General features: G+C 38.1%; 3 protein-coding genes, 1 non-coding gene and 1 pseudogene across 4 annotated transcripts; all 5 read right to left on the reverse strand.

Moving 5' to 3' along the window:
- Nucleotides 1–418: 418 nt before the first annotated feature.
- Nucleotides 419–498, reverse strand: TRNAL-UAG (transfer RNA leucine (anticodon UAG)). Its single transcript has one exon. It is a non-coding gene; the product is annotated as a tRNA-Leu (tRNA).
- Nucleotides 499–9,108: 8,610 nt separating this feature from the next.
- Nucleotides 9,109–12,592, reverse strand: LOC149008553 (protein REGULATOR OF FATTY ACID COMPOSITION 3, chloroplastic-like). The gene is made up of 5 exons (XM_089167562.1): nucleotides 12,253–12,592; nucleotides 11,444–11,498; nucleotides 11,288–11,344; nucleotides 10,449–10,526; nucleotides 9,109–9,867 (listed from the first exon to the last, which is right to left on the reverse strand). The coding sequence occupies exons 1-5, from the start codon at nucleotides 12,547–12,549 to the stop codon at nucleotides 9,479–9,481; spliced, it is 876 nt and encodes a 291-aa protein (XP_089023688.1). The 5' UTR covers nucleotides 12,550–12,592; the 3' UTR covers nucleotides 9,109–9,478.
- Nucleotides 12,593–13,638: 1,046 nt separating this feature from the next.
- LOC149008554 (UDP-glycosyltransferase 71K1-like) lies at nucleotides 13,639–16,039 on the reverse strand. Its single transcript, XM_089165885.1, has 2 exons — nucleotides 15,066–16,039; nucleotides 13,639–14,588 (listed from the first exon to the last, which is right to left on the reverse strand). The coding sequence occupies exons 1-2, from the start codon at nucleotides 15,996–15,998 to the stop codon at nucleotides 14,034–14,036; spliced, it is 1,488 nt and encodes a 495-aa protein (XP_089022011.1). The 5' UTR covers nucleotides 15,999–16,039; the 3' UTR covers nucleotides 13,639–14,033.
- Nucleotides 16,040–17,399: 1,360 nt separating this feature from the next.
- Nucleotides 17,400–18,591, reverse strand: LOC149008555 (UDP-glycosyltransferase 71A15 pseudogene; annotated as a pseudogene).
- Nucleotides 18,592–19,462: 871 nt separating this feature from the next.
- On the reverse strand, nucleotides 19,463–22,171 carry LOC149008556 (UDP-glycosyltransferase 71K1-like). Its single transcript, XM_089167449.1, has 2 exons — nucleotides 21,176–22,171; nucleotides 19,463–20,599 (listed from the first exon to the last, which is right to left on the reverse strand). Exons 1-2 carry the CDS (start codon nucleotides 22,058–22,060, stop codon nucleotides 20,045–20,047), a joined length of 1,440 nt encoding a protein of 479 aa, XP_089023575.1. The 5' UTR covers nucleotides 22,061–22,171; the 3' UTR covers nucleotides 19,463–20,044.
- Nucleotides 22,172–26,546: the final 4,375 nt, after the last annotated feature.

Here is a 26,546-nt window from a genome sequence, read left to right on the forward strand (position 1 = left end):
AATATTCCTAAGTTAATGTTCTTTTTTTTCTGCACATCTATCTCAACATTATCGATCAGGTTTATTTCTTCTTATATATATACATTTTTTGGGTAGGTAAACTAGGGATCAATTTTATTTCAATTAACATTAGTTCAAGCTTCTATCTTCATTTTTCCCCCTTTTTTTTGGCATTCTTCCACACTTAGTTATCAAGGCCCTTCCTTTACAATCTTGGGATCCGAAACATAACAAAGGGTGGTGAGAGAAGGTCGTTGGAGGGGGGTGTTCTTTAGTAGTGAGTGGGAGATTTAGTGACTTTTGGATCATCTCCTTGTTAGGGGAGAACAATATACCATACAAACACTTTCCATCATACAATAGTGGCAGACTCACTTAAATATTGGAAAATATCAAAACTAAAAAATTTTAAAATAAATGACAGCTGTGGGATTTGAACCCACGCCCTTTCGGACCAGAGCCTAAATCTGGCGCCTTAGACCACTCGGCCAAACTGTCAGACAAAGAGTAGGGTTACATATAGTAGTACTACTAGTCATCTATCAATTAGCTACACGAGTTTTTGTTTTTTTTTTTTTTTTGTAAGAAGTTGAAAATCTTTATTCATGAACTCCAAAGAAATGCAGACACATAAAAAATATTAAAAAAGAAAGCAAGAAGAAGAAGAAATATAAAAGATATTATACATTAAAACCAATGACCAACCCGAAAAAGTACCATAACAGCATTCAGGCCTGTTCTCCTCCTGTGGACCTCATGTAGCACAATCTTTTTTTAGGTATCCAAAAGTGTTCACAAGCTTCGCCACGTTGTTTTGAAGATGAGCCAGGTAATGCTCATGCAAGCTTCGATCTGGGATCATCTTGCTCCACGCCGCACGTCGACCTAGCTTTGCCAAGTGCTTGTGAAGATCGAGCCAAGTGATGCTCATGCATGCGCCTCTCAGATCATCTTGCTCCACCTCAGAACCTGCATTGTCATCTTTCCTACCTAGCTAGTATAAATTCACACACTCTTCATACCATTTCGTATAGAAAGTGTTTTGAGTGTAGTTACTTAGAGATCGATCGATCACAGAGAAGGAGAAGAGGTTATCACTTATCCATGGCGTCCAGTGTTGAAAACCCAGGAGCAGGACTGAGTGCAGGTGAGCAGTCCATGAAGCCGGTGAAGCAGAATGTCTGCAACTTCACCATGTACAATCACGACATCACGACTCCGCATATCGAGACTCAGCACATTGAGACTCAGCACATCGAGACTCAGCACGCATACGTGCATAGCCACAGCCACGACTTCGTGCCTCGCCACAACCACGCCTTTCTCCATTGATGTGTCGACGTCTGTGTTTCAGACTTTCAGTTAGGGTGTGTAATTAGGCGAATAAAACTGCTAAATTGGATGTCGAGATTCGTCTCAAACAACTTGTCTTCGGTGTTCATCGGATCTTCATCCTTACTTAGATGTAGATCTTAGAGGCAGATTGGGGTGTTTGTTAGGTCTGTCGTTGGTGTGTTAGGGCTTTCTTTCGGGCCCGTTTATGTAAAAAAAGAAAATTTGTGTGCCTTTTACGATTCGGACTCTTTCATTGCATGCTCGCTTCTCATAGGCAGTAAGATCTCACTATTCCGAGCGAACCGTGAATGGGGGTTTGATGTATCATATCTAAATGCCTTGAATCTTCGGATCACGCTAGCATGGTCCAAATGCTGCTGATTCAAATTTAAATGGGTCCGGAGCAAATCTCGACCGTCGAATATTTGGACCTTTGAATAACGTGTTATTCAACCGTCCAGATTTGAATTTGGGTTTCAGCAGTGTTCAAAGGATTTTCAAAGGGTTTTGCTTGGGAGTGTCGGCACTAAGGTTTAAAGTATCGGTATTGAGTATCATATCATCCCGTATTGAGTATTGTATCTTTTGGGCTAATGTATTTTAGCATAGTTCAATAGAAAGATGTATCGTAGCGCTTGGGTGATTTTAATTAAGTTGGGATTTAGTGCATTTCGAAGAATTAACGGAAATTAGAATATGCTTTTTTTTTTTTTATTATTCATTTTCATTCTTTTAAGTATATAGTTTCATATATGGTGTAAACTCACATATTAAAGTCTTAACTTGATCCGATTCAGAGAACTCTTGATTAAACTCACACATTAAAGCCTTAACTTGATCCGATTCAGAGAACGCTTCAAGTTATAGTTAAGAAACCCGAAGCTCTCGACTCCTCTTATTGATTAACTCTCAAACTGTATTGAGATATGCTGTAAAAAGTTATAATTACGAATTTTATTTATTTATTTATTATTTATTAAAAAAATTGAATTTAAAGTTTATCAGGCAAGTTTATGCATATTTCGACTAAACAGAGTTTTATATAATCAATATAGGTGAGATTTTGCCAAGGTAAGGGTGTGAATTTAGCCAAGGTAAAGGTAAGTTATTTGAAGAAAGAAGAGAAAAAAAAAGTTTCAGGTAAAGGTAAGGGTGTGAATTTTTAGATTGCACCAAACAAAGCTTCTAGGGTCCGTTGTACTAAACCAAGCCTTATTAAAAAGGTATAAGCTGAAGGGTAAAAACTGTGAGTTAGTAAAGCAGTTAAAGGCCCAACCTCTTATGGGGATGTCTTGGGTTCGCACCCTTTGGCGCATAAATATTCTCATTCCAATCCTAGTATATTAGAAGTTCTTAAACCAAAAAAAATAAAATTGACATAACTTTCTTGAATAGATAAACAACACAAACACATGAAATGTAAGATTTTGTCATTATTTTTTTGTTTGAATGAATAAAATTTCATTACCAACACCCAAGGTAACATTAGTAAGCCTGTTTCTCGGGGTCCAAAACAAGGATACAGGCAAGCAGCTATAGCTTAGAGGATACATCAAAATCAATGGTTTTCTAAATTGTGTCCAAAATCTTAGAGTTAGAGGCCAATCTTTTAATATTCCTTTCCCACTAAAGGTGATGAATGGTCGCTTCAAAGCCTAGCTTACCAACTAAGTCAAGAATAGAGGAGCTTGAGAAAAATTTTAGAATCCAAAACTAATCCAGAACAAACTCAAAAGAACTACTGCATGAGCTGGCCTAAATGGAGTTTTAAGGCTTTTCTCCAAATGAGTCAAGGATGTGAAAATCTATAGAGGGCACAACAATAATTGTGAAAATCCAAATCAACATGTGAGAATGGGTGGGATTTTGTATTATAAATAACAATTTGTTAATGAACTATTGTTGCTTTCTTGCTTGCTCCAAAACACTCGTCAACATGTTTTTTCAATCATATTGGCTTCTCCCATGCTTTTTTTCACCAAAAAATTGGGCCAGGCCCATGTGAGATCCTGGGGTAGTCATATAATCAAAATTATATTTTATTATTCAAAATTTTAAGTCCCACCTAATTTTACGGTAAAAAAGTATCAAAGAAGTAATATCTACAAGGAGGGGATGCACGAATTCCACATTCCCAAGAAGGAGGGTACCATATTAATTTTATATTCTCTAGAGGGCTTAAAAGTAATTGTGAAAAATTAAATCAACACGAGAGGATGGGCAGAATCTTGTATTTCAAGTTTATTACAGATTACCACTCTGATTTCGGTCCAAAAATACTGTTCAATTAAAGTTTTCATCAATTAAGAACTGAATAATTTCCTATTTTCTACCAAAAAAACAAGAATGGTTTATATCTAATTAACGTAAAATTCTTGTTGAATGTATACAAACTTGGAAAAGAATGGTTTCGTTTGGAAATTTAGAATGTCAATTGCCTCCAATATCTCAAAATATTTCTTCAGAAAAAACATACACATACACAAGAAACCATGACCACCATCGAAGATTTATTGTTAGTGTGATAAAAGTAAACTACAAAATATAGCCTTTACAAGGCAGAAGAGGAGAATGAATGACTCATCATGTAAGATGAGCCAATAAACAGCTTATCTTTTGAATGCATCATATAAAAAGCATTCTCTGCAAGATCGAGCCCAGTGCAACTACGTATGGATCAACTCAGGCCCACATCAAGACCTTGGGCTTGAAGTGGGATGGGCCAATCCAAACCCAAGTTTTCCACACTCCTTTGATCCTAGCACAGATATTTACTCTTCTTTCAGATCACTATATAGGTCTATATAGAATCCTCAGCAAGTAATTTTCAAAACAAAACAAAACACTTTAACTAAGGTTGTTCCATAAGAAATCGCTAATTGGTGTGGTATCAAAAGATCAGTCCTTCCACATAGGAGGTCAAAGTTCGAATCCCATCGGGGTCAGGGGCGAAGCCTACCTATATTAATTATATAAAATCTCCTCTAAGGATGTAGTCATGCAAGTTGGCCTATATGAACCTTAAATAAAAAAAATAAAAAATAAAAAAAATACCTCCTACCATTACTATACCAAATATCAAATAATACAAGTTTGTCATATCATTATTACCTTATTCATTTATTTTGTACAAAATAGTGATGGTTCATCTATATCATTTTGTTCATACCATCATCACACCATTTAGGCAGACAATATAGCTATATCTCTATACTCAAAATAGAAGGGAGAATAACCCTTACCTGGATTCGCTTTTTTCCAATATAAAATTTCCGTAGTTGAAGTTAATTCGATTCCACGTCCTCGTTCCTCCACGAAATCACCGGTTTAATTCCACAATCACGATGAAATGAAATGTATTCCACAACCTAAATGCCTATGGTTAGAAGAAAGTAGAGATTAAGACTAAGGGGAAAAAGATCCACGAAAGCTTATCCTTCCTGCTTTTTACAGGAGAGAGGAGAGAGAGAGAGAGAGAGCCGCTTTTCTGAAAATCTCACGTAATGCAATCACTCTCACTTATGAAATGGTTATCAATATATATAACCCTATATTTTGTAACCGCTCAAAAGGTGAATTTCTAATTTTGCCCTTTGACATATTATAATTAATAAAACCCAACACTATCTATGATATGATTTAAGCAACATGGTGTTGATTTCAATAAACAATCCACAATATAAATTGACATGTTTATCATTTTTTATTTATTTTTTGGGTCAACAATATGAAAATTTCATTAAGAAAACAAGTCAAGCGACAAAGGACTTGAAGACATAAGGGAGGGGGAAATAATAAAACAAGGTGGGATACCTCACCACTGCCGAAAAAGTCTAAACCGATTTGCTCCTCTAGCCAAGCATTCAGCTAAAAGATTGCAAGACCTAGAAATATAAGAGAACTTAACAGAATGAAAGTCTAAAACAAGATGAGAAATCTTAGAGATGAGACTTAAACACATCCAATCAAACAAGTTTATAACTCCATGTAGGGCCTGAACAGCAGGCAAGAAATCTGAGTGAACATCGATTTTGGAGATCCCCAAAGACTTTGCTAGAAAGAGACCGTCCCGAAAAGCTTCCAATTCCATAAGCGCAGCTGTACCCACACACTAGCAAGCCACAAAAAAACCTTGTGAGTCCCAAAGGATACATCCTCTCCCGTCATGTTTATCATATTTAAATTGTCACTTTTGTTGTGGTTGAAGATTTTTTAATTTTTGATAGTATGCCTTGATGGCATGGCCTCTTTTCGGCATACTGATTGCAATAGTCGTGTTTCTTACCAAGAACCAGTTGGTCTTTGACAATAACTTAAATTTGTAGCAAATTAGAGACTCTTCCCATCTTAACATACTCTTTTATATATACTAGTTAGAACATCGCTCGGACTTTTCACATTAATTTTGATTAGATATAGAAAATTAGAGAGTATAATCTTCTAGTGGTTAGCAATCTTTAGGTCTAATTATTTTATCATAAGAAACTTTAAAGCTTGTGAAGAAGAGAAGAGAGAGCTAATAGAGTAACCACTTATCTCTTTTGAAAGAAAATGAAGAATATTTTGACTTTTTGTTAGAAATTAACATGTTTCTTTGTGTTTACAGCCCCCTGTTTGTTTTATGGAGAACGTTGTGGAATTTTATTTTTGAAGCAAATTGAAACTAATTTTAATGAGTTTTGTTTGACAAATACGTTTATTGTTTTCCCTTCAGAAATTCACTAAAAAAATCTTTAACCTTCTGGAATCCATGAAAAAATTATTTAACGCAAATGTTTTAGAGAATGGGAAGATAAGATATAGTGTAAAGGGATAGCGCAAATGATTTTACTTTTTCATAAAATTCTTTTATTTTCTTTTCTTCGTCCTCATCCCAATACATATGCAGTCCACATATTTATTTTTTCCACCCATTTTTTTCTCACTTTACATTTGCAAACAAATGGAGCTTAAAAAAAAAAAATTTGAGTGAAGAAAACCATATGTTGTTGATAACAATTTAGATTCAATTAGTAGAAGTGGGATTTAAGGTTAAGCCTCTAAAGCTTCTTCTTCCTCATTTCTCAAGCTGCTCCTCTTGCCTCCGAATTTTCTTTCTTCTTCTCTCCAGCTCTTCCCAAGGAACCTCATAACGCAAATTGAGAAAAAGAGACGGAAGCTAGAATTTGCATAATTGTACTTTTATATTTGGACCTAATATTTCTAACGGTATAGGAGTTGGGAGTTTTTTAAACTTAAACTGGGGTGTCTATACGTGAAACACTTTGCTTTGGGTGTCGCTATGTTTTACACTTTTTAATATGTAATGGAGTGTAGGGGTTTGATAATGTGTTGATAATGGTAACGAAACCGTTTCAACTCAAATACAATCCAAACTATTAGTCAACCTAAACCCAAATCACACCAAATTGAAATTGAAATTGAAACAGATCCATTATTTTGCAAATGGTTGGTGTTTTCAACCCAAAACCCAAACCAAAACGCCTCAAACCGAATCATTGACTCCCTTAGCTAAAGGTAATTAATGAGTAAACCCATGAAAGAAGTTCAGCCACATTCAATTTATCACAATGAATTTTTAAGAGCTGAAGTCCACATGCAGTAGGCATGTATGGAGAACACATTCTCTCACACGAAGAGCCTCAACAAGCAAGGTGTAATTAAAGCATGCAGGAATCACCATTAAAAGGTTGTTAATTGGCAATGATCAATACCTTTTAGTGAAGAGGTCATAGATCGATTCTTTTTTGGTGGTATATGTAATAATCTCATCTCCAAATATAAAACTACCAATTATAAAAGGGGGGGGGGGAATGTATAGATTGAGGGTTCTTCACAAAGAGGTGATATATCGTCCACCAAATAACCAGCCAAAGAGGAACTTTGCTGCAAAGTAGGTGTTGTATATGTAAACTGAGGTATGTCTTATGTATTTGTTAGAGGGGCAGATTGGTCTTTTCAGCCCTATTATGTGTTTACTATGTATTTTGGGGGTTTAGGATAATCGTATCATTCTCATACGATTCACTCTCTCTCTTCTTCATTCTCATGGGATAGATATATTGTTTGAATTTTGAAGTGGATAACCAACTGAATCTTTGAGAGGATACTCAGGCTGCTCATGAAGCCTCTGCCTCTGCATCCAAGCATCCCAATATTCCACCTGGGGGCTTCATTTTTTGTTGAAGTGCATTGGTGAAGTTCAATCATCTAGATTTTTGGTGTTTCCTGCCTGCTTCATAATTTAGGGATTTTTGGGCAGTCTTTTTGGTAGCTTCCTTGTGGAAGCTGACAAAGGTGTACTAGGGTTTGATCATGGTTCCTATTTTGACTTGTATTTTGATTTTTGTGTATCTCAATAAGAAAGGGAAAGTTCATGATAGTCTCTAAATTCATTCAAACATTAGTAGAATGAAGAAAAATCAATGGGCATGGAGAATGCCGTGGAATTTGAACCACATCCTTTGATCACCAAGCATACAGGATCAAGCACCAGGCTTTGTTGTATATAATTAAGGTCTGTTGTGATACTTAGAATGTGCCCCCATTAATGAAGGATTGAGGAGCAAAATTTCTTCTTTCCCTGCCCAGCTTCTTTCTGACTAATGGGAAACTCCTTCACATATTTAGTAATGGCTAACAAACTGAAGAAATGATCCATCCAAAGATATTTTAAAAAAATAAAAACCATGAAGAAATACAGTTGGAGCTCCTGCTGTCTTTGTTTTTTAATATTGGATGCCAATGCTTAAATCTACTCTGATCATGGGGTTGAGGTTTCCCTGAAGGACTGATTGATCATACAGATAGGAGCTCACGCACCAGAGGTAGAAAATGATGATCTCTAGCCTCCAATTATTGACTAATGACAGTTGTATCAGTTTGGTGAATGTAACCAAAGGGCTATAACAAGTGGGGAAGCATTTAAACCCGAGGAAACTCTTCATTATGGAAGATTTTATTTATTGTTCTCATCCAACTTTGAACTGGCTTTTGTCCTGCTCATTCTGGTCCTGATTTGTCAGTTGGCAAGATTCTGGAAAAAGTTTAAGGAAAAACCATAGTCGATGGCAAGTTACCAGGGCTGCAGAAATGCAGACAAATATGGGAAGTATAGGCAGTGGGAAAGGCAAACAGTTTCGTTCAGATGCGAAGTTTGATCTCGGAGACACTCAGCCATAAGTGATTGAGGGGCAGGGCTGTGATTATCAACCTGACCAAATTCATGAGTTAAGGGAATAGGATAACTTCGTCGTGGCCACTTTTCTTTCCATTTTGTGAACATAAGTGTTCATAGAGTAATGTTCTTATTTGGTTATACCCAGTGGAGAACATAAGCCAAGACATCATCTTTGCAAGTGAAGTTAGGAGAAGACAGATATCGTAGTTGTTATTGTTGATATGCAGAGACTGTACCATGAGAATACATAAATTCCCAAATTCCCTGGGTCTTGACATGGTGAGGGAGAAGATGGACGTGTTGCAGCTTGAGCAAAGAACACACAGAAAGAGAAGTCTATTCTCTGACGCTCTAGGTCTCTGAACTCTCTTCTACTAAGCGCTGTCCACCCAAAGCAGATCCCTTTTGGACCTGGAAAAGCCAGGGCAGGGGAGGGATTAGTATGGACGTTCATGTCTAGAGACAAGGAGTTGCAGGTAAGGCCGATTGAAGTGCAAACGAACATAGCAAGACTCCCATCAACATATGCTTCATTCTTCAAAAGTCCACGAGGATTATTAGTGAAGGATCTTGAGATACTATAAATTTTTTTTGAGGCTGCAGAAAGCTTATCAGAGATTGAAATTGGTCTCTTTTGAGGTCAAAAGTACAATGCAAACCGGTTCAAAAAAGAGGAGAATAGGAGAGAAGCATGGTATGTTGCACTTGGAAGAACATAATAAGATAGACAACACCATGATTTTGCCAAATAAACTATCACTAATAATCTTTCACATTACACTATTCACCCTATTGACAACATGAGCTGGTAAATACAACTTCCAGATACCATGATAAACAAAGTAACAGCCTAGAGCTACCCAGATACTTTCTCAACCTTCCGAGTTCTACCAGTCCCTTTGCTCGAACTAGATGGGCGAGTTAAACCATGAATCTTGTCCTTACTCCTTACCATCATTGTCATCATCTCATACGAATAACCTCTTCATCATCTTCATTGTAACCAACTGTGTCCAGCTCACCCTCTTCTTCTAAATACTCTGCGTCCTCTTCATCATCATACCCATCAAAATCTGGATCCTCTTCATCATCCATACCTCCACGCAAGGTGTGGAACTCAGGAGGTGGAGGGCAATACTCAGAGATGGCTTCGTCCCTCTTTATTACAAGATGACGGATGACCCTTTCTTCCCTGTCTAGCATGCTCTTGAAATCATTGATCCATTTGGCTTCCATCTCAAAATTCATTAAGATGTAGTTTGCACGCTTTGCTTTCTTTATACTGTATGCCAATTGCCGGAGACCCCAATCATTCAGTCTCCATATCTTGCCCTTTTTCTCCCTTATGAAGTCTACAAAAATGGTTTCAACAGATACCAGCAATGAATATTTGGGAGTTATCTAAGGCCACACAAAGGTAGTTCACTAGTTTAACAAATAAAGACTCAATTGAGAACATAAACGGCTGGAATTGACATCCATGAGTAATACACTCAATAAACAGGTAAACCTAAACTTCTTGGAAAGGAATGCAGTCCATCCTGGCGTGACAATTTCTAGTGCAGTGGCCACGTTTAGGTCTTGAACATAAGCATATGAGAAGTCAGGGTTTAACATTTAAATCAACTAAACTTTAAGGGGAAGTATTCTCTGTGGAGAAGTATAGCCCATATGCAAGCACAGTGGCCAATGAGTGCACACTTAAGCATGTTGGGCCTGGGGGTTGAAGCGACCATTTGGCCCCCACTATGTCTGGTTGTTGGCAATACACTCCCCCCACAAAGAGTTTTCTTCAAAAATCATCTTGCATTCAGGTGAGGAGAGAACTACCATCATGAAGAATGCAAATGAAGACTGACACCTAGTTAAAGGTTTGTCAGATATGAATCAAATAAATCTAAATAAACATAGCATGACAAGGAAAGGATATCACCTTCAACTTTTGAGACTACACTGCTAACCTCTTGCACATAGTTTTCATGAATCAGATAAACCACTTCATAATGACGCACTGCACCAAAAAGAGATTCAGAATTAAACGAGAGTAATATTCTACCAGTTGAGTATTTGAATCCTGAAGAAAATTAAGAGTTTATAAGTAGAAATTTTAACTGTTACTCTAACCCTACAGTTTACATCAATAAGTAATTTTCTCAGGAGCATGTTCAGAAATTATGCCATCACAAGTACATGAGATAAACATTTTCAATATTGAACCAATGATTCCTCATTAACTCAGCAATTATTCATCTCACTTCTTCATCTACAAATACATGTACCGGAATTGGCATATGTACCTTCACCTGAATGTTTCACCTTCAACAGCTAAGCTGTGATCAGAGTGGCAACCAATGACACAACACAATAATTGTCAAAGGTTCAGCTGCAATTGTGCATGGAACAAATGGAAGCAGTTGAAGATGCATGGGAGGAAGGTAGAAAGGAAAGCAAACGATGGGAGGATGTGGTAGAGAAACAGGTGATGAAGGAGTATGTAAGTATAAAACTGATCTAATCAGAACTTAAATTTCACACAAAAAATAAAATCAAATGCAAACCCGTGGAAGAAGTTCAAAGATGTGATAATTTATCGGAGTCACAAGATCTATTATAGAATGTAACAGAAAATTTATTTAGCATCCCATGCAAGACATTCCATTTACTCTTTTAGCTGCAAGGCACTCCATTTAGCAAAAAAAGAGCACAAAATATATTACACCACATATAAATTTGTAGGCTAATCCCAATAAAGCAATTAATTGATAATTTTACCCCGTTCCACGGCCAAATCACTTTCTAGCTGAAGACTCAGTTGCTCATAAAGCTTCTCTGCACATCAGACATAGCTTAACCCTTCAGCAACTACTGGATAATCAGAACGACCAACCAAAAAAAAAGGGAGGAAGAAATAATTAAAAAGACTCTGACCTTCTTCAGCATCAGCAAATTCAGGGAGAAGTCTACCGTCTTCCTGGAGTTCCTTCTGAAATTGAAAACAAATCTCATTCAGTAAAAAGGGTTCTTATTATTTTGTCTATTTTAAGTTTTTAACCCATGGAAATAAATAGCACGCGCTAAACACCCCCTACAAACTGCAAACACTCGCCACAGGGAACATGGTAAACTGAACCCGACATAAAATCACAAATTCAATAGAGAGAAATTTTAAGATAAAACATGCCCATTTGAGGTCATACTTGAAACAAGGCCTAAGCTCTAATTTTAATTTTTAATATTAAGCAAAAAGTCATACTGGTACAACTCCATGTATATACTCCTCAAGAATATCATTATATTAATTCCAATTCTCTAGCACTTAAAGACAAGGGGAACTGATGAAATCAGGAAACCTTCAAGATGAATTGAAAGTGGTTCTTGTCCTAGACACAAAAAATACCTCAGTTCCAACAACCAAAGTAAAAGTCAAGAGTTCAGAATTAACAAATGAAAATTCGCGATTTGAACTCATTCAGAGGGGAATTCAGCCATAACTCTCCAACATAAACTGTAAGAATAGGAAAGAGAAACACCCTAGAACCCACTTTTTACATGCCAATGTCAAGATAAGGTTCTACATATGGCCTCAAATGGTAAATCAGGAAAGGAAGTGACTAATTAGACATCGCATAGAAATCAGAACAAAAAATTTACTGCTGCAATATGAAAAATTCTAATAGCAAGTAAAGAAAGATTCCCGAAAGAACTAAATATGAAAATGGGTGTGCTTAATAAATCACCTGTTTAAGCAGCACGGCTTCAGGAAAGGGTCCTGTGGCTTCATCTGGTTTGGGTATAAAGCTATGAGAATCGACTTTTTCCTTCTTCTTCGCTGCCAAGACCACCGACTTTCTTCCACTGTAATCGATAAATAGCTTCTGGGGAGCGAATGGACGGAAAGAGGGACACCCGTTGGAGTCAATAACGCAACAAGCGTGCTTTTTAAGAACAGGGCCGTTACGGGACAAAGTGAAGCGGTTTGGATGGAAATAAGTTGCAGGAGAAGCTTGCATAAGGACTTCTATGGAGATCATCATCACTTTCGGAGTTAGGAACAACGTCGAAAGAGTAAGGATAGTTTGGCACTTCACATCTTGAGAGCTATGTTTTGTTTCCCGGATTTTTAAACTCACAATCTGGGTTTCGGATCGGGCTGAACTCGGACCTTACCCCGGTCCTGTGATCTTGGTCTGAGATCTCGATCGGGTGGACTCACTTAACCTTAATGCACATGTCTGGAGCAATTTTATTAAAACTTAACCCGAAGGGTGGCTCAGTTGGCAAAGCCAACGCTTCCACATAGGTGGTTAGATTTCGAATCCCCTCGGGGTCAGGGGCGAAGCTCCGCTAATATTAATTATATAAAAAACGCCTTGAGGATGTAGTCGTGATGTGCACAAGCTGGCCTAGACGAACCTCATTCCAAAATTTTTTTTACTGAAACTCTCAGATCAGCCAAAACAATCCAAAAATCCAAAAATCAAGGGGAGGGGAGGGGAGAACGGATGACTTATTATAGGGTGGTGACTCTTACATATATTTTTAAGGAGAGTGATTCTGTTGACCATTATCAAATATATTCTCTCTTTTTTTATTTTTTTTTATTTTTTTGGTTTTGGGTGGGTGAAAACAGAGCAGAAGAAGAGGGACAAGGAGTCAGAGCTACATAGTTTTAACAACCAAGAAGAGAAAGTAGGCCAACTGATCCTCCCTGTAGAGACCATGGCCTTCTCAGCCAAAGAGTGAGCTACCTGCCTACACTCTCTGGGAAAACTTAAAAAAAGCAAGGAAGTAGACAAATGATTGATATCCACTACAATGTTCAACAAAATTAGAAGGTGTAGAGCTTTGAGATAGCAGTACTAGAATGATCATCAGGTTGTCATTCTCCCATCACACATGATCAACCCCTTATTGAGCAGCCAACAGCAATCCCTCTCTAATACCCAATGCCTCTCCTTCAATTGCAGAACAGAAAGAAAAGGGTAGAGAGAAACACCAGCAATAGGTTCTCCTGTATCCTTCCGAAGTTAAACCCCAAGCCTCCTCTTCCCTTCTTTAGTGCTGCATCAATGTCTAATTTAAACACCCCTTTAAGTGGAGGTTCCCAAGAAGATGTTGGTGCTTCAGTAATAGACCTAACTGATGGAGAAGTCTGCATAATAGGGCATGTCTCTGTCTACGCTAAGAACACTCCCATAGTTATTTTTGCCAAGCTATTCATACTCTGCACAATGGCCAAGTCATCGAAGTACAACCCCTTTCCCTTTTGCATCCAACAACTCACATTCACAAATCATTTAAAATCGTAACACTTTCACCCAAAATGTTTTTATTCCACGCCAATGGTTATTTTGTAAAAGCATCATTCCATAAGTTCATGGCATTAACAAACACCTGTTTTTTTTGTGGGTAATTGCATTAACAAACACCACCTTTAGAAAAAGAAAAAAAATTGAAGCCAAATACATCAAGCTAGTATATGAAACAATTACAGCCATGAATCTATTATTCCTGTTTCTCAGTTCCAATCTATTATATCCTTAATCAAACATTCCAAGGAAGTAAAGGAAGATCCACCCTCCATTAGAACCCTCCTACTCTTCTCCTGCAAGTCCTTGACTCTCCTCCTTGCTTCACAATTCGAATTCATCAAACGCCTCACAGCTCCTTCCACCTCCTCCGCCATTACTAAAGCATCACCTCCTCCCCTATAATCCAACTTCAACTCCACCATTAACCCTCCAAGCTCCTTAACCATCTCAAACGCATTCAAATGTTGTTCTGCGTGCAATGGCCAAGTTGCGACCGGCACACCAAACCAGATGCTCTCCAATGTGGAATTCCATCCACAATGTGATACAAATCCTCCAATTGCTTGATGTTCTAGAACAGCTACTTGCGGGATCCACCCACATATTAATCCTCGCTCAGCCGTCCGATACAAGAATCCCTCTGGTAATATTTCCTCTAGATTGGTGTAATCGGTAGAACTAGCAAACCCTTGAGAAGGTTTACGCAAAGACCACAAGAATTGGTGCCCACTCCGCTCAAGACCAAGTGCGATCTCCATCACCTGAAAGGAAGTGGAGGTAAGATTTAACATGAGGGAACCAAATACCAATGTTTTCCCACAAAAAACAATTAATTTTTCATTCATAATTGTTATGGTTAAAGAAATTTTCAAAAATTAGGAGGCCAACGGTTGAGAACAACCATTGGGAAATTTATAAAAACTTAAAAAGAAAAGAAATCAGAAAATTGGGGCGCTGCCCCCAATATTTCACACATGAAAAGATAAGTCAACAAAAGGGAAATTTAAAAATTTTGAAAATAAAATGGAGAAATTGGAATTTAAAAAAAGTAGAGAAACCAGCTACTCATATTTCACACATGAAAAAAATGTTATAGAAAATTTTCAAGAAATTAGAAGGAAAAGAAAAAAAAATTGAGGTCTTGTCCTAATATTTTACACATAAAAAAATTTCAAAAAATTTGAAAGAGGAAGAAGAAATTTAAAAAAATTAGGGAATGTGGCTCCGCCCATAATCACCTGTGGCCCGCCGAAGCTCCCATGGCTGCCGAAGCACAGCAACACCACGGAGGACGGTGGTTGATCGTCAAGCCATCTTTTGATGCTGTGGAAGCTGGTCTGGCTCACCTGCGAGTGCATGTGACCCTTAAGATCAAGTAATGGTCCGACCGGATACACAGGTGGGATTCGGTCGTTGGATGAGAAGGAGCTGAGCAGGTTTGGTTCAAGTTCGGCGAACGTATTTACGATAATACCCTTGGTTTCAAAGGAACGTCGACTGTGATAAAGGAAGCAGGCGTAACCGTCTTGCCCTTTGCTCCATAACGCCAAAGGCAAGGCACGCGGCGGAACGGGGTGAACGAAACCCGGGATGACGAACTCAGTCTCCGCGTCCTTGAAATCGGTGGCGATTTGGGTATCGAGATCTGGGAGATGAAGCATGAGAGAGAGAACCGCTGCACCAGAAGTAAAGTAGAGGTAGGAAGGAACGCCGAGTTCATTGGCTATGTCGATCATGGAGATGCAGAAAAGATCGATGACTAACCCAACGAGTTTGAGTCGAGTTTGAGATTCGGGCGTGCAGAAGAGTTTGGTGATGGCGTCTTTGACGAATTGCTTGTGGTTTTCAATGAAGATGGATAAAATAGCTTCCACGGACTGATCCACCTCAAGTGAAGGAAATTCCAGTTGAGGCAAGTCGACGAAACGGATGGCGGTGACTGAAGAATCGCCGACAGATTCAATTACAGCGTCTACGCTGGGGTCATCAGCTCTCCTGATGAGAAGAACAGTGATGGAAAGGCGATCATCTCGAGCAATCAGAAGCTTTGCAAGCTCAATCGTTGAAACTATGTGACCCACACCCGGGGCTGGAATGAACACCAGCGATGCTTTCTTCTTCATTCTTCTTCTTCTTTTTCTTCCTGCTTGCTTGCTTGCTTCTCCACTCATTCAGAAGCTCAAGATGGGAGATGACTAATGATGGGTGTGAAATGGTGAACGGATGTTGATAATTGAAGAGTTGAAAGAAAAAAACAACAAACGGAAAGGTGGCAGTTGAATAATCTTTCCTCGTCTTTCGTCGTGGCAATCGTTTCCACTTTCCCACCAAGTCAGGGAAAAAACCAGTCAACCAATTGAAAGCCAAATTCTTCAGACGCGCCGTTTGTTTAGTGGAATAGAGGATGGAAAAAATTTTAAAAAAAAAAATTTTAGATGTAATCTCAAAAATGCATAATTTGTTCGGTTCATAGGATAAGAAAACTGACAGACAAGTTTTCTTTTCTTAAATTAAAGAAGCTTCGGATACTAACTTTTCTACTCCATGCTTTTTTATAATCCCACAAAATAAGTAAGATTTTGTGTAAAAGTGTGAAAAACCACCAAGTAAGACTCGCATTTAATATTTTTCTACAAAATCTCTTCTTTTGATTTTTTTATTCTTCACCCAAATGACATGAAGCTCACAAAATATATTTTTTTCCACCAATTTTTCTCACCCCATCTTTGCAAACAAATGCAGCACAAATGATCATGTGAAGGATATATCTACTCAAAGTGAATAAACTAGTCTATCCAATTTTAACTAAACCTGATTAAGTGAGAATCAGTATCGTTCTTCAATCTTCTCTATATCAATTTCAGGGTTAGAGCAATGTATGTTACGGCTTTGTGATTTAATGGCAAATTAACTCTTGAGCAAATAGGAGATCCAAAAGGTTTGTTACCATCAGCAATACACGCTTCTCTTTTCTTCACTCTGTTTTATGTTGCTCTAAGATTTCATGATTTCATTGTATTCTTCTAGCCTAGATGGCTGGATTTTATGGATTTGATGAACGATGGGGTTTTGATTACCTTTATCATCTCATGTCACTTTGAAGATGATGTGGAAAGTATTACACAATTACCATTGAAAAGCTCTGTAATTGTGTAGCTGGGGAATGAGCAACTAGCAGTTAGTATCCGAAGAAATAGGAGATTGAAAACAATAGAATTGTTTTTGGTCAATAGAAAATTTATGTATCAATCCTCTTAGTCAAGGGCAAGTTATATCTCTGATCATCTTAGTAGAAACTTACATCTAGGTATAGGGGTCTCTAACACCTTGAATAATCCTTAGTTCAAATCACATTTTAAGAGTTAATAAACCAAAATGCCCCCTAAATAGTTACTAAATGCAATTTTTAAAAATACCCTCATACCCTTCATGTAGGCAGGTGAAATGACTTCCCTTTCACCTATTTTTTTTCTTCACCATATCAGAAATCACTCACCACTAATCCTTTTACAAATAACAAACACTTATATTTTCAGAACATTAACAAACACCTTTGGAGGCAGGAAGAAAAATTAAGCCAAAGACATCAAGCTAGTATGTAAAAAGATTACCGTCATGAATCTATTATTCACTATTCTCGGTATATATAGGATGTCCTCAATCAAACATCCAAATAAGTAAAGAAAGATCCACCATCCATTAGAACCCTCCTACTCTTCTCCTGCAAATCCTTGATCCTCCTCCTTGCTTCACAATTTGAATCCATCAAATGCTTCACAGCTCCTTCAACCTCCTTCACCATTAATAAAACATCACCTCCTCCCCTATAATCCAACTTAAACTCTACCATTGACCCTTCCAAATCCTTTACCATCTCCAATGCATTCAAATGCTGCTCTGCATACAAAGGCCAAGCTGTGACTAGCACACCAAACCAGATGCTCTCCAATGTGGAGTTCCATCCACAGTGTGACACAAATCCTCCGATTGCTTGGTGTTCCAGAACAGCTACTTGTGGGAACCACCCACATGCCAATCCTCGCTCAATTGTTTGATCCAAGAATCCCTCTAGTAATACTTCTTTTGGATTGGTGTAATCAATGGGACTAGCAAACCCTTGAGACAGTTTACATAAATACCACATGAATCCGTGTCCATTCCGCTTGAGACCAAGTGCAATCTCCATCACTTGCAAGGGTGAAGCCAGGATTTAACATCATGAGCAACCAATTATCACTATTTTATACATAACACAATGAATTTTCCACCTATTATCTTTATCTTTAAGAAATTCTCCAAGAGGCCTAAGTAATAATATTTCACACATAAAATAAAAAAGTCAAATGGAAATTTAAATTTCAAAAAGGGAATGGAAAATTTTGAAAAATTAGGGGGCCAAATGCTGCTGTTTCATACATTAAAAGAGGGTCAAAAGAAAATTTTATCAAAAAGGCAATAAGAAAATTTTCTAAAAATTAGAGAGACTATTAAACAAAATAAAAAATAAAAAAAAATAAAAACCTGTATGCCTAGGTTTGCCATTATCACTTGTGGCACGCCGAAGCTCCAAGAGCTGCCAAAGCACAACACCACCACGGAGGACGGTGGTTGATCGTCAAGCCATCTCTTGAGGCTCTCGAATCTAGTTTGGTTCAATTGCGAGTGCATTTGAGCCTTAAGATCAAGTAACAGTTTGACCAGATATGCAGGTGGGATTCAATCATTGGTTAAGAAGGAGCTGACTAGGTTTGGTTCAAGTAACATTACTTTTGTTAGCCATCCTTATGTTTTTTAAATAATTTTCTTATATTTTTGTAAGAGTAAAAATATCATTATTAATATTGAAAAAATGTGAAAGTAGGAACGAGTCTCTCTGACACTCCGCGAGGGTTTTGTCGCTGAAAGAGGGTTCTGCTGAAACAAAGGATTCCGACGATAGAGATGGAAAGTTGTATTAGAGGCTACTCAGATCCGCATTACAAATAGAATTTTTGAGTTATGCAATCTGTTAGATATAAATAAGACAGTGGGGGAGACTGTTGAGCATTGTTCAGAGCTCTCTAGACAGTCCTGTTATCCACTATTCTCTTCTCTTTTAATTCTGGTTGCTAAAGTTGAGGTTTTGTAGATTTAGCATCGTTACAGTTTTACCTTTTTTTCTTCTTTTTCATTCTTAATTATGTTTTTTTAAAAAGATAGGTTTACTTTTTTCAGGTTGGTGGAAAATTATCCTCACTGGAGAAACATATTGCTGTTCTAAAGTCAAATAACTTATTTGAGGGCACTAATATCAAGCTTGCATCATGCCACTGCCCTTCAAATGAAAAATTGCTGAAGAATGTGGGTTGTTGACTAGTGGGTCTATGAAACAAGCTACTTGTTGACTTACCTTGCTCATATTGTACACATCATAACATGCTTGAGGAGGCTTTATAAGAAAGCCTGAAAAAGATAAAAAGATAAAGGTACTGGAGAGTGGAGACCATCATAGACTTCACTGTTATTTTATTTTCTTATTTATTATTATTTTTTTAAATTCCTGTGGATGGGAAGAGTGAAAAGTGAAGAGTGAAGAATGATAACAACCAGAGTTTGCTATAATTAATGATATATGTCAAATGCATGTATAGATGCTGTTTTGCATGTATGTAGCTAATGATAGCTGTGCCTTCTGTAGGAACTTTCGAGTTGGAGCACTGATGATGGTTTGATTGTGTACAGGAACTAGTTACATTTTCTTCTCATCCTTTTTTGAAGTCACCAGCTATTTCCAATGCTGGCAAACATCTCTCTGCTGTTGAGTTTCATTCTGTTCTTCAGAGTGGTGGTAAGTTAATATGATTTGTCTTTGTGCTGTTTTCCCCCCCTTTGTTCTTGCCCTATATTGTATTAGTTTAGAAATCACAGTTACCATTCTGCTGATGAGGGAGATGTTGTACTCAGGTAAAGTTTTGGAGAACCAGGATTCTAAACGGAATAGAGGACTTGTTCTGTTGGATGCAAGGAATCTGTATGAGACAAGAATTGGGAAGTTTGAGACCCCAAATGTGCAAACGTTGGATCCAGAGACATGGGATTGCCAAAGAGTGTCTCTTGTCCTGGTGCAAGGTTCTAATGTGTTTTCAGAATAATAAATGGAGTTCTTTTTTCCTTTATTTTTTTGTGGGTAATTGCATTAACAAACACCACCTTTAGAGAAAGAAAGAAAATATGTTTCTCAGTTACCATCTATTATATCCTTAATCAAACATTCCAAGGAAGTAAAGGAAGATCCACCATCCATTAGAACCCTCCTACTCTTCTCCTGCAAATCCTTGACTCTCCTCCTTGCTTCACAATTCGAATCCATCAAACGCCTCACAGCTCCTTCCACCTCCTCTGCCATTACTAAAGCATCACCTCCTCCCCTATAATCCAACTTCAACTCCACCATTAACCCTTCAAGCTCCTTAACCATCTCAAACGCATTCAAATGTTGTTCTGCGTACAATGGCCAAGTTGCGACCGGCACACCAAACCAGATGCTCTCCAATGTGGAATTCCATCCACAATGTGACACAAATCCTCCAATTGCTCTGTGTTCCAGAACAGCTACTTGCGGGATCCACCCACATATTAATCCTCGCTCAGCCGTCCGATGCAAGAATCCTTCTGGTAATACTTCCTCTAGATTGGTGTAATCGGTAAGACTAGCAAACCCTTGAGAAGGTTTACGCAAAGACCATAGGAATCGGTGTCCACTTAGCTCAAGACCAAGTGCAATTTCCATCACCTGAAAGGACGCAGAGGTAAGATTTAACACGAGGGGGGACCAAATACCAATGTTTTCACACAGAAAACATGAATTTTCCATCCATAATTTTTATAGTTAAATTATTTTTTTTCAATCGTGGCTAAACATTACCATTTCACATACGAAAATAAGGTCATTAAAAATTTTCAAAATTTCAAAGAGGTAATAGAAAATTTTTCAAAAAATCAGGAGGCCAACTGTTGAGAACAATTGGGAGATTTTAAAAACTTGAAAAGAAAAAAACATTTCAGAAAATTGGGTGCCCTTCCCGAATATTTTGGCAATGGAAATCACACGTGAAAAACTATTATAAAAAATTTTTAAAAATTAGAATGTGTTTTTTAAATTGAGGTCATGTCCCAATATTTTACACATGAAAATAGAGTCATAGATTCAATAAGCTTTCAAAATTTCGGGAAGAAATGGAAAAGATTAGAAGGAGCAAACTGCTGATATTTAACCCATGAAGAAAAAACTATTGGAAAATTTTCAAAAAATTTAATAGAAAAAAAGAAATTTCAAAAAATTGGAGAATGTGGCTCCACCCATAATCACCTGTGGCACGGCGAAGCTCCCAGCGCTGCCGAAGCACAGCAACACCACGGAGGACGGTGGTTGATCATCAAGCCATCTCTTGATCCTCTCGAAGCTGGTCTGGTTTAACTGCGAGTGCATCTGACCCTTAAGATCAAGTAATGGTCCGACCGGATACACAGGTGGGATTCGGTCGTTGGATGAGAAGGAAGTGACCAAGTTTGGTTCAAGTTCGGCGAACGTATTTACGATAATACCCTTCGTTTCAAAGAAACGTCGACTGTGATAGAGGGAGTAGGTGTAACCGTCTTGCCCTTTGCTCCATATCGCCAAAGGCAAGGCACGCGGCGGAACGGGGTGTATGAAACCCGGGATGACGAACTCAGTCTCCGCGTCCTTGAAATCGGTGGCGATTTGGGTATCGAGATCTGGGAGATGAAGCATGAGAGAAAGAAACGCGGCACCAGAAGTAAAGTAGAGGTAGGAAGGAACGCCGAGTTCATTGGCTATGTCGATCATGGAGGTGCAGAAAAGATCGATGACTAACCCGGCGAGTCTCGGTGGAGTTTGAGATTCGGAAGTGAAGAAGAGTTGGGTGATGGCGTCTTTGACGAATTGCTTGTGGTTTTCAATGAAGATGGATACAATACCTTCTACGGACTGAGCCACCTCAGGTGAAGGAAATTCCAGTTGAGGCAAGTCGATGAAACGGATGGCGGTGACGGACGAATCGCCGAAAGATTCAATTACAGCTTCTACGCTGGCGTTATGAGGTAACCTGATGAGAAGAACAGTGACGGAAAGGCGATCATCTTGAGCAATCAGAAGCTTTGCAAGCTCAATCGCTGAAACTATGTGACCCACGCCCGGGGCTGGAATGAACACCAGCGATGCTTTCTTCGTCATTCTTCTTCTTCTTCTTCTTGCTTTCTTGCTTTCTTGCTTCTACTCCACTCGTTCAGAAGCTCAAGATGGGAGATGAGTAATAATGGATGTGAAATGGTGTACGGTTGTTTGATAATTAAAGTGTTGAAAGAGACCTCTTAACCTTGGTATTGCTAAGAAAAGGGAAAAAAACAAGAAACGACGGAAACATGGTAGTTGTAGTCTTGTAGACTTGTAGTGGTAATTATGGAATAATCTTTTCTCGTCTTTGCTTTCCTCGCAATCGTTTCCACGGTCCCACCAAGTCAGTGAAAAAAACAGCCAACCAATTAAACCAAATTATTGAAAGCCAAATTCTTCGAAGGCAAGTTTGTTTGATGGAATGGGGGGGGGGGGGAAAAAACTTTTTTTTTTAAATATTTTTTTTTTTTTTGTTGTTGGGGGGGGGGAGGAGCTGTCATTAAGCTTTCTTAAATTAAAAAAGTTTGTGTGAGTTAGCAGGTCTATATTTTTTTCAAAATCTCACAAAAGATTTTGTGTAAAAATGTGAAAAACAATAAAATGAGATTCACATTTAAAATCTCTTGTTTATTCTTCACTCCATTACATATGATGTTCACATTTTCATTTTTTTTTCCCACCTATTTTTTCCACCCCATCTTTGCAAACAAATGCAACCCAAATGATCATGTGAAGAATATATCTACTCAAAGTGAATAAACTAATCTATCCAATTTGAACTAAACCTGACTAAGTGAGAATCGATATCCTCCTTCAGTACTCTCTATATCAATTTCTTGGGTTAGAGCAATGTATGTTATGGTTTAGTGATTTAATGGCAAAGTTAATTCCTGAAGCGAATAAGAGACCACAGGGAAGGGGAAAACCCAGAGGAAGGGACCGACCGAAAACACCGAAAAATCCGACACCGCTAAGCAACCGGACGGAAATTGCTACGGACGGAAAACGGATAAAATCGGATAATATCCGGATAAATACCGGATAGAGTAAAGTATTTAACATTTTTCTTTTAAAAATAGATGATACGGATGGAACCGGAACGGACGGAAGCGGCGAACGGAAAAGAAAATAATAAAAAATGTAAAAAAGACAATATCAATCAAAACGGATATTTATCGGATATCCGATAAAGTTTGAGGATGCTTTCTTAAATTTTGCGGATCGGATTCGGATAGAGGATTGCTAGTCGGATTCGGTAATGGCAAAGCGAATCCGGTCCGTTTACGAGCCATCAGCGGAGTTTGTTACCATTAGCAATACACCGCATCTCTTTTCACTCCTGTTTTTGTTGCTCGAGATTTCATGATTTCTCTGTACTCTTCGAGCCTAGATAGCTGGATTTTATGGATTTGATGAACGATGGGGTTTTGCTTACCTTTTTATCTTATCCCACTTTGAAGATGATGTGGAAAGTATTACACTTTTTTTTTTTTTTTGATGAGGTGGAAAGTATTACACAATCACCATTGAAAAGCTCTGTAATTGTGTAGCTGGGGAATGAGCAACCAGCAGTACTATCCAAAGAAAGAAGAGCAACGTTCAATGTGTTGCCGATATATTGCCCAACGACACAACACCCCCTAGCGACATGATATAAACAATAAATGGGCTATATATCATCAATTGTCTATTTTCTGGGGTTAAAATATCAATTCTCACACCCGAGTCACCGCTTCCTCCAATGCTACAACAATAAACCTAAAATTAGTCAGATCAAACAATTTCAACAGATTCTTCACCATGTTCCTTAACATGTTCCTTAAGTTCATTCTCTGATATTACTCTTTTCAAGCTCCAAAAATAGTTCTTATAAAACTAATCTAATCGATTTGGAGCAAAGAAATGGCTTTCAAGTTTCAACCTATTATCCCCAGGTAACCGAATTCAGGTCTACGATTTGTGGATTCACAGTCTCTATTTTCAGATCTACTAAGCCTCAAACAAATTTGAATGTACAATCGAAAACTCCATAAAATAATTGAAGAAGAAGAATAAGCTAGCAATGAAATGAAACACAAGGAAAGAAAAAGAAAAATCGAAATGAGAGAGACCAAGCAGAACTCTTCTCACTCGACCGACAATCAATGGCGTCTTCTTTCCCCTCAAAAATTTTCCCGGCATATCGGCCTGTATTCGTTGTGTCGGTGGTGTCACCATGCACTGACACGGCAACATAGGTTGACATGTCGGACCTTGAAGAGGAGATAGAAAACAATGGAATTTTTTGGTCAATTGAAAATATATGTATTGATCCACTTTTTTTTTTTTTTTTTTTTTTTTTGGTGAGTTATATGTTGGATCCTCTTAGTGGAAACCTTACATCTAGGTATAGGGGTCTCTAGCACCTTGATTAATCCAAGTTTGGATCCTCACCCCGTCATGGGAGCACAGAATGCTCCCCGACAGCTTCCCAACCACACAAACATGTGGGGCCCACATGTGAAAAACACTTTTTGGAAAAAATAAAAAAAAAACTTCAAATTTTCACTTGTGGGCCCCACATGTTTGTGTGGTCGGGAAGCCGTTGGGGAGCACTCTCCCCTGTCCTGTCGGGGTGAGGATCCGGACTTGATTAATCCTTAGCTCAAATCACGTTTGAAATTAGAGACCTTACATCGGATTTTTATTTGTTTCACCACAACAATCCAACGGTGTGGGATCCATAGGCAGGTTAAATTATAAATATAATTTTTTTTATTTACATTCTAAGGGTTCTAAAACTTTGCAAATTTACAAAACGGATCCCTCACTCTAACCAACTCGAGCGGTGTTCATGGCTTTGTCTAGATCTCTTTTACATCCTCTCCAAACCCAACTCTGCTTTCCAATTCCATGATATCATGGATGGCTAAGGAAAACACCATACTAGATCAAACCGCATAAACACCTTATTAAAACATCGATTTCATCAAACGGCATCGCTCATCCACGATCGACGGCTTCACCATTGCTTACAGAATGTTCCTTTCAAAGAGAAAAACGATGAAGATGGATCTGAGAATCAAAGCGAGGATTGATCGTTCTCACCTTGGTTTGGCTGAGTAGTTGTCGGCCAAGAACCCACATCAAGATTGTTGAAATTAAACAAAACCTTAACCTTGTTCACCAGATCTGAGGTTTGGAATATTACTTCAATAGACCCTAATTCTATCACGCCTTTGCAGAGGGAATAAAAACACTCCGTTTCAAATAGTGATTTTTTCTCATGATGTGATCAGTTTTAGGGTAAAAAAAATATCCAAAGAAGTAAAAAAATCAATATTTTGTCTAGATTTGTAAATGCAAAGTTAATTTTGTGTGAAACATTAAATGACTAATTTTGTAAAAGAAAAACTAAAAGAAGTTAATCACGTAATTTTTTCAAAATTTTTCGATCGTTCAATATTTCACTGTGTTTTTCGTTTAAACCGTCCATAAACCCGACTTAGACCAAACCGTGTTACCTATCAACCTCGACGGAAATTTATCAGGTCCATTTTCTGGACCATCATTTCCTTGTCATTTTCTTAATCAAACGGCGATGGAACTGAGTGTACGTTTTGCGACGCTGTAACCTGTAAGGCTGTAACCCAACTCCGAAGACGCCTTGCGAGTGTGTCCCTGAGAGAGAAATGTCACTGAAGGAAGAGGAAGAAAAGGGCGTCCTTCTCTACTACAAATTCGTGCTTGTGCCAGACACTCAGGATCTCGTTAACTTCTATGATTCGAACTGCCGATCACTCGGTCTCCTTGGTCGAGTTCGGATTGCTTCAGATGGTGTTAATGTCACTGTGAGTTCATTCATATCCTCACGCACCGTTACCTTTTATTATTTTAGTTTTCTAGCTTATTCTCAAGTCTCTGTCTAGTTCTTTTGAAAGAGATTGCTGTTGGATGAATTCTCGTGAAAATTGAACCTATGAAGGATGTAAATCCTGCCTGGTTAAGTGAGCGTAACTGTTAATTCTGAATCATATAACGTAATGGGCAACAGTCCTGTACTACTATAAAATTCAAAATGTTATCAACAACTAAAGGAAAGCGTCAAAATGAATTGTTTTCTTTTGTTCAATAAATAAAGTGTTGTTGACAGGGGGATTGTGCTGATGAAGTGATTAAAACAAATGTCCAAGTGGGCTAGTTGATAAACTGTTGTCCAGTGCGTTGGGTGCCAATGGTGTTCAATCTTGAATATTGGTGCTAGATTGGAAAAGCCTAGTATATGATTGGCTAAAGCATTGATTTTAACGTGTTCTATCTGTTCTGGGCAGTTGAGGTTTCAATCAAGCACTAAGTGCTTGATTGTTTGGTAATAGAGATAGATAAGTTGGGGCTAGCTTGTGGCGGAGAAGGTTGGATGGGTTGTTCTCTATGGAATTTCATTGTCGACAATCTACATTTGCTTAACCCTTCTATGAAAAGCGTAAATGCGATATTCAGTTGATGGTTTCTTTGCTCCTGACTGTGCGGCCATACTGGCTTTTGTTTATCTTGAGGGCAAGGGCAT

Source organism: Hakea prostrata, chromosome 8, assembly GCF_041222555.1.
Source record: "Hakea prostrata isolate BN-2017 chromosome 8, UWA_Hpros_2, whole genome shotgun sequence".
NCBI classification, from domain to species: Eukaryota; Viridiplantae; Streptophyta; class Magnoliopsida; order Proteales; family Proteaceae; genus Hakea; species Hakea prostrata.

What these genes read in the sequence shown, in the direction of transcription:
- LOC149008553 (XM_089167562.1), bottom strand. Translation starts at nt 12,549, where the DNA reads ATGATGATCTCCATAGAAGTCCTTATGCAAGCTTCTCCTGCAACTTAT. An exon ending in ATTTGCTGATGCTGAAGAAG is followed by an intron (nt 11,345 to 11,443) that starts GTCAGAGTCTTT and finishes TCTGATGTGCAG; the next exon opens with AGAAGCTTTATGAGCAACTG. An exon ending in TGTAGTCTCAAAAGTTGAAG is followed by an intron (nt 9,868 to 10,448) that starts GTGATATCCTTT and finishes CCATTTTTGTAG; the next exon opens with ACTTCATAAGGGAGAAAAAG.
- LOC149008554 (XM_089165885.1), bottom strand. Translation starts at nt 15,998, where the DNA reads ATGAGTGGAGAAGCAAGCAAGCAAGCAGGAAGAAAAAGAAGAAGAAGA. An exon ending in GGAGCTTCGGCGGGCCACAG is followed by an intron (nt 14,589 to 15,065) that starts GTGATTATGGGC and finishes ACTTCCTTTCAG; the next exon opens with GTGATGGAGATCGCACTTGG.
- LOC149008556 (XM_089167449.1), bottom strand. Translation starts at nt 22,060, where the DNA reads ATGACGAAGAAAGCATCGCTGGTGTTCATTCCAGCCCCGGGCGTGGGT. An exon ending in GGAGCTTCGCCGTGCCACAG is followed by an intron (nt 20,600 to 21,175) that starts GTGATTATGGGT and finishes GCGTCCTTTCAG; the next exon opens with GTGATGGAAATTGCACTTGG.